The sequence below is a fragment of the Cyprinodon variegatus genome, unplaced genomic scaffold (assembly GCF_000732505.1).
Source record: "Cyprinodon variegatus isolate N-32 unplaced genomic scaffold, C_variegatus-1.0 Scaffold1179, whole genome shotgun sequence".
NCBI lineage: Eukaryota > Metazoa > Chordata > Actinopteri > Cyprinodontiformes > Cyprinodontidae > Cyprinodon > Cyprinodon variegatus.
The window spans coordinates 216,848-224,188 of NW_015151632.1; the positions used below are offsets into that span (position 1 = coordinate 216,848).

At 44.7% G+C, this 7,341-nt stretch overlaps 1 protein-coding gene across 1 annotated transcript in view; it reads left to right on the top strand.

Annotated features, from left to right (window-relative positions):
* Positions 1 to 7,286, top strand: part of enpp2 (ectonucleotide pyrophosphatase/phosphodiesterase 2) — a 36,654-nt gene extending 29,368 nt beyond the window's left edge. Inside the window, exons 22-25 of the mRNA XM_015401067.1 lie at positions 4,570 to 4,647; positions 4,722 to 4,854; positions 5,906 to 6,059; positions 6,629 to 7,286. Of these exons, the coding sequence (XP_015256553.1) occupies positions 4,570 to 4,647; positions 4,722 to 4,854; positions 5,906 to 6,059; positions 6,629 to 6,799 (536 nt within the window). The 3' untranslated portion in view covers positions 6,800 to 7,286. The remainder of the gene's footprint in view (positions 1 to 4,569; positions 4,648 to 4,721; positions 4,855 to 5,905; positions 6,060 to 6,628) is intronic.
* The last annotated feature ends 55 nt before the right edge of the window (positions 7,287 to 7,341 follow it).

Genomic DNA, 7,341 nt, shown 5'->3' on the forward strand with positions numbered 1-7,341 from the left:
CCGTCCAGGAAACACACAGCCAGGCAGACGAGCTCCGAGCCAGCTCCCATGTCAGAGGATCATGAATCAGGTGAAAGCTGTGGACTCTGATAGTGTTTCAGGAAACTCAGCTGATGGCTGATGGCTGGTCAGGAGATAAGACTCTGCAGGAGGAGGCAGGGCGGTACAGGGGGGGGTCATGACTTTCATTCATAAATCCATAACATCACATGTGACAAAGGTTATTAAAGACAGAACCGGGAGGTTCGTTATTCTACAGGGAACACTGAGCTCAGAGAACATTAACCTGATAAATATTTACGCCCCAAATGATGATGACCCAAAGTTTTTAAAATCTCTTTCTTTCATTTTCCTCTTCAGCTGGAAGCTTTATTATAGCAGGAGATTTAAACTGAACAATGAACCCAGAACTGGACAGAAGGTCAGATGGTGGCAGGTCTCACTCTAAAAGCAGACAAACTATTCAACACTTTATGAAGGAACTTCATTTGATGCATATTTGGAGAGACATGAATCCCAAAAGTTTAACATATTTGTGTTATTCAAATACACATAAATCATATTCACACATTGATCATTTCTAGTTTATGACAATTTGAGGCACAAAATTAAAGATTGTCAGTATGACAACGTTGTAATTTCGGATCATGCACCAAATTCAATCATTTATGAAGACGTGAAACTAAGGAGAGACCCTCCTACCTGGAGATTTAAACAGAAATGGCTCACTGACCCAGAATTCATACTTTTTATAGATGAACAAATTAATAGTTATATGGATGAAACATCGTCCTCTTCGAGGTGGGAAGCCTTTAAGGCCTTTATGAGGGGTCAAATAATTAGCTTTACAAGTTATAATGCAAAAAAATTATCCAAAAAACAAAAGAATTGGCAGATGAGATTAAGATGCTTACTATCAAACCTTATGCCCAAACATCCATAAAAACGTTTTGACATTAAGAACTCAGTATAATGAACTTTCTGCATCCAAGGCCACCTCACAACTTCTACGTCTTAAACAATCGTTCTATGATCAACGGGAAAAGTCTGGAAATTATTAGCCTGGCGACTTAAACTATTAAAATAGACAAAGATATAACCGCAGTCAAAAATAATAAAGGACAAATTACTACAGATCCTTCAGAAATCAGGGAGAGATTTAAAATCTTTTTTGAAAAACGATATAGCTCAGACATGAACAAAAGCCTTCATATTACCGATATCTCAATGAATACAGATCTCAGCACAGCTATAAGTAAAGAGGAAATGTCTGTAGCAACAGATCAGGTGAAATAGGTAAGGCTCAACAGAACTATATAAGAAATCCAAACCTAACTGATTTATCCCCTTTTCAATGAAAAGGGAATCCTTCCTGCCTCACTAAGAGGAGCTCTGATCACTTTACTGCCTAAACCTGGCAAACCGTGCAACAAAGACCAATAATTCTTCTCAATGTTGATTTAAAGATTCTCTGTAAAATACTGGCTCAAAGATTGGAGAGAATTTGCCCAAATGAATTACTTGCAACCAAAATGGGTTTATAGCAGGAAGCAGGGATTTCCCAATGTGAGACGAGAACTGGATCTAATTTATAATATGGAAGAAAACCAGACACTGCTTTGCCGTCACTGGATGCAGAAAAGGCCTTGGATAGAGTTGGATGGCCGTTTTTATTTGGCACGCTGAAAAGATTCAGCTGTGGGGATAAACTTCTATACAACAAGCCTTATGCAGAAATGGTTACTAATGGAATTAGATCTAAACCATTCCTGTGTTAATATCTAATAAACACATTTGGAAGAATATCAGGATGTAAAGTAAATACAGAAAGTCTTCGATGATGTTACTGAATTCAGAAGAAAGAACCAGTGTTGGAAATCCTTCCCAATTCAAACCCGTAGACTGCTTTACATATCTGGGGGTTAGGATAGAACCACGTATAAATGACACTATAAACCCATGGGGGACTCATTGCTGCCTGGATAGATGGAATTATCTGCCCTTGTCACTCATACCACGGATCAATGCCCTTAAATCTAATATAATGCCCAAACTTCTTATTTGTTTCAGAACATCCCACTGTCTTCTCCTGCCAATTTATTTTCAACCTTAAAAAGTATTTTCACACGGTTTCTGTGGAATAATGGACGACCAATGCTTCGTTTAACACTTTAATATCTACCGTATGATAGAGGAGGCCTCAGATGCCCCAACCCACTTTGGTACTAGTGGGCAGCTCAGCTGAGGACTATGATGCACTATTTCCAGATAAATGTCTCTAACCTCGGGTGAATATTGGAAACTGATCCTCTCCCTCTACCCCAGTATATTTACTCAGCAAATATCAGAATTTTGGATAAAAAAGAAACCTATTGTCAGAAACATGATCACGGTTTGGTATCTAGTTAAGAACTATCTAGGTGACCCCTCCTCTTTAACTGACTTCAGCCCGATATGGGGTCACCAGTCTGCCCACCAGGGTCACCAGTCTGCCCACCAGGGTCACCAGTCTGCCCACCAGGGTCACCAGTCTGCCCACCAGGGTCACCAGTCTGCCCACCAGAGCAGATTCTGGTTTCAGGAAATGGGCTGAAAGGTTCAAAGACAACAGGAGATCTGGTGGATTCAGAGAAGGAGGTCTGGATGCCATTTGAAGAGTTGAAGGCCAGGTATGAAATCCCAAGTAAACATTAATTTAAATATCTACAGGTGAGAAATTTGATTAGGTCATTTCATAATCAATGTGAATTTATCCCCCCGCTGTCTACTTTGGAATGAAGAAGGATTGCTTTGGAAAAGGAATCATCTCCAGACTGTGTAACATGTTGGCTGAGGGATCCTCTGAGTCTTCTTGGCAGAACCTCAATGCCTGGAGGGAAGATCTACAGGAACATTTATCCTCGGAGGACTGAGAGAAGGCGTGTGCTGAAGCACTAACTACTAACACACGCCTCATCCCAGAGCTGCTCCTAGATGTGGAGAAGAGAAGGAACTTTTATTCATTGTATCTGGAAATGCAAGAAAGTAGTAAAACTTTGGAGAGAGATTAAACAAGCTCTAGAAACTATATTAGGGATAAAACACATTTTTGATCCTAAAGTTTTTATCTCAGGATTATACCCAAAGAGATATCAAAAAAATTATCACTGCCGTAGATTTATGTCTATTAATTTTAAAAAGAGTCAAAGCACTTTCATGGAAGAGAACCAGGAAACCAAAAGTCATTAATTGGATTAAAGAAATAAACAACCTTGCCAATGGAAAAGATTACATTCATTATAAAAGGGAAATTATCGCTATTTCAAAATATTTGGGGTCCTTTTATGCAATATATAGTAAACATGGATATGAGGGGTGTCTGGGGTGAACTATAGTTGCAGTTGGTCTCCTGCAGTGTCCTGAAATGACTTGGAAAAAGCACTTTACATTCACTCACACACTGATGGTGGTGAGCTACATGGTAGCCACAGCTGCCCTGGGCCTCACTGGCAGAGAGGCTGCCGTGCTCTGGCGCCACCTACTGACCACCATCAGTAGCCAATGCAGTTGAAGTATCTTGCTCAAGGACACAACCACACTGAAAGGCAGAGCCGGGCTCAAACCGACAACCCTCCGATTGCAGGGTAAACTCCTGCACCTGACGCCGCTGCCGTCTTTGCTAAAGGGGAAATGGATCGGTTAATTTCCCGCCTGCTGGAACAGCTGCGTTATTCCCCAGCTGTGGCGCTATGCCGCCTGAAGGGGGCGGCGTTCTGCCATGGTAACCATGTCTCCCTGCAAAGAACGTCTGATTCTTTAAATGTCTTTAGTCTCTTCACCTCCTTTGGGAACCTTCACTGGTTCCTGAGTTTGGGACCGTCTCAGCCAGACACTGGATGAGTGAATGATTGAGCGTCGTTGCTGATTGGTTGCGTTTGGCGAGCACCTCCATCTTAGATGGAGATTCTCTGTGCTGAGGTCAGTGCAGCTCTGAGCAGCAGGGTCTCTCAATGACTTTGATGTTTTCTCTATTTTAAAATCTCGTCTAAATCTGTGTCTCTGGCTCCCTCCTCGGGATTAGAAGGGTTACTGCACCTGATTCTTGCTATAGTTTCTGCTGGGAATGAGGAACCTGAAGTCTGATGGTGTTAATGAGCCGACGAACACCAGAATCCATCTTTTCTCGCTCCGGCTCCAGCCAGTGGAGACTGCATCAGTGTTATGGTTGGAGGCCTCCTCCCTCCCTCCCTCCCTCCACCTCCTCCTCTGATTGACAGTGCAGAGTGTAGCTCTGCCTTAGATGACAGCTCTGTTGCTGGCAGTGAGCTGCTGTCAGTCGCGCCTCCTCCACTCCTCTAAACCCGCCTTCCTGGCTCCATGTGGCTGGATGGAGCTGCGCTGTAATAGATCAGTTCCTGAAGCGTTCAGCGTGGGAACAGACCAGCCTGTTCTTCCCTCCAAACCTTTAGCCTTTAGAAGGAAGCAGGAGGCGGAGTCCAGGTTTGGTGTAGAAGGTTACTTAGACCCCGAGGACTCGCCGCCGTCCTCAGCGATCAGGAAGACTGACTGGGAATGTTTGGTCTTTTCCAGAACTGTCCTCAACGCTGGAGAAGAAGCAGGAAGCTGTCCTCGTCACCAACACTGCGCCCATGTATCCTGCCTTTAAGAGTGAGTTCTTCCTCCTGATGATTTCCTCACTTCCTGCTCAGACGTTTCACCGCCACCTCCCCCCCCCCCATCAGGGATATGGACCTACATCCAGAGGGCACTGGTGAAAAAATACGCCACAGAGAGAAACGGAGTCAACGTTCTGGTTGGACCGATATTTGACCACAACTATGATGGCGTCAGAGACTCGGCGGAGACCATCAGAGAGTAGGAACCTTCTGCTTTTATAAGCTTTGCTTCCTGTTCCTCTGGAGTCCTTTGGTCTTCAGTTTCTGACCGCAGGTTTGGGTTTAAATCACCAACAAAGATCTAAAGTTATTTAAAGGAGTGCCGAGTCAGCAGAGGACTCGCAGGAAGAGAAAGTTGGACTGAACTTGCTTGGTTTCCAGGGAAACTGCTAGAACGGCGAAATCCTCCCATTTATAAGCAGTTTTGTTTAACCAATCAGAGAGGGCGTAGGTTTACCACCGTCTGACCATAAGAACAGGAAGGAAACTAAAACAGCAAATAGATCAAACAGCCTGCCTCCGCTGCTGATTGGTCCATTTCCTCCCAATCTTCTCTGACATCATTCTGGGTGTTTGGACTCTGAAGGGTTTAGAGGACCGACTCTGACACTATTCAATAAATAAACATTAAATCCACTCAAACAGCAGATAAACTAATAAATGTTAGCAGCTGTTAGCAGCTGTACTGCTAACTACTGACACACAGCAGAAACGCAGACCAGACCACTTCTCTCTTCAGCCTCAGATTTACTTTAAACAGACAAACTGCTCTTCCAGCTGTCTGTCAGATCTGGAAGCAGGCTCTTATATAACTCAATAGCACCCCCTTGTGGTGAGGAACAGATAAGTACATACAGAACACATTCAGTCAGTCATACACACATGTCACCAGCAGCCATTAGATTAGCTCCTTTCTAATAAATATTGATTTCTGATCAATTATTTCATTTCTGGGTTGGATTTTCTCTGTAGAGGAGCTTCTAGATCTGCTGCTTCTAGACGTGTTGCTGCTCTGATCTTTGGTCGGATTGAAGCCAGAACTGAACATCTAGTCTGCAGCTCCTTGGAAGCAAAGCTTTTCTAGTTGCTGCGCTTCTATCTGCTGTTTATCAAACATGGAGCCTTTTATTGGCAGGGGAAGTTTATTCTGCTGATGTCTGGAGTTTGTCTACAGTGGGACCAGTAACAGGCTGTAACTGGGTTTAAATCCTCTCCTGGCTGACAGCAGCGTCTGATCCCTTCTTTTCCAGCTGGTCCAGTGGAACCATCGCCGTCCCATCCCATTACTTCCTGGTTCTGACCAGCTGCCTGGACTTCTCCCAGCCAGCAGAGTCCTGCAGCGGCCCGCTGAGCAGCGCCGCCTTCATCCTGCCTCACAGACCGAGTAACGAGGAGACCTGCAACGTAAGCAGCATCTATGAGCAGAGCTCCTCCACCAGCATGTTCCTCCTTCCTCCAGAGGCTCAGGCAGGAGGGAGGGTCTCAGTCAGAAGCTTCCAGGGTAACGCTGGCAGGTTCTCTCCACATTTTTACCTGAAGTTGCGGTTGTAGAACTTCAAAAAGATTACTATGGAAAAAGAAAAATGATATGAATCATCATTTTGGAGTCAACCCTTAATTATGCAGCACATATGGTGCATTTCCCAAATCAGAAACTGCATACCCAGTTACCTTAAATCCAGTTCTGATTTGAGCCTAAACATGGCTACCAAGGTCCACCAGCTAACTTTGCTGTCCACTGGGATTCAACCAGTCCTAACTTGATGGCATGAGCTGCTTTCAATGCCAGAGTCGACCCCCCAGATTCATCTCCTTCCTCCTGGCAGGTTTGGTTTCACCACCTAAAGCTGAATCCTGCGGTGCCGAGCGCTCAGCGCCGCCAGCGTCTCCTCCTGCTTTTCATGCTTCCATCTTAAACATGTTGGTTACCAGAGACCCCAGTGATGACGCATTGTCTCCGCCCCTCTCCACAGAGCTCTGAGGACGAGTCCCGCTGGGTGGAGGACCTGATGAAGATGCACACGGCTCGGGTCAGAGATGTGGAGCTGCTCACAGGACTGGACCTGTACCGAAGAACCGGCCGCAGCTACGCCGAGATCCTCTCCTTAAAAACATACATGCACACGTATGAGAGCGAGATCTGACCTCTGACCTCTGCTGCTGTGGGGAACGGATGTGGAACCAGGAGGTCCTCTGTGGACCAGCTGCGCTGCTTTCATCTCCATCCGGTTTCATCCAGTTCACTGAGCCTCCTGCTGGGATGAAGAACTAAATCCTTCATCTGCCTGCTTCATGCGGTCTGACTGGTTCTATCTGAGGGATTTTTCAGCCTGACAGGAAATCAGCTTTTTATGTTTCTGGTTCCTCTAATGGGATCAGTGGAGGGTCACTGATTTAACAAGAGGCGTGATTACTTTTCCACAGATTGGTTTGGATGCTTCATTAATGAAATTATTAATTAACAGTGTTTTTACTCAGCCTGTATCCGTCTGGATATTAGCGTCAGTGGGACAAAACATCCATGATGCAAAAACATAAAAAACCAGAAAGAAAAATTCTGCAATTAAAAAACTGATCAAAAACAAAAAGAAAAGATTAAAAGTTTGTTCAGCAGCAGAACGTCTGCAGCAGCAGCAGAACGTCTGCAGCAGAACATCTGCAGCAGCAGAACATCTGCAGCAGCAGA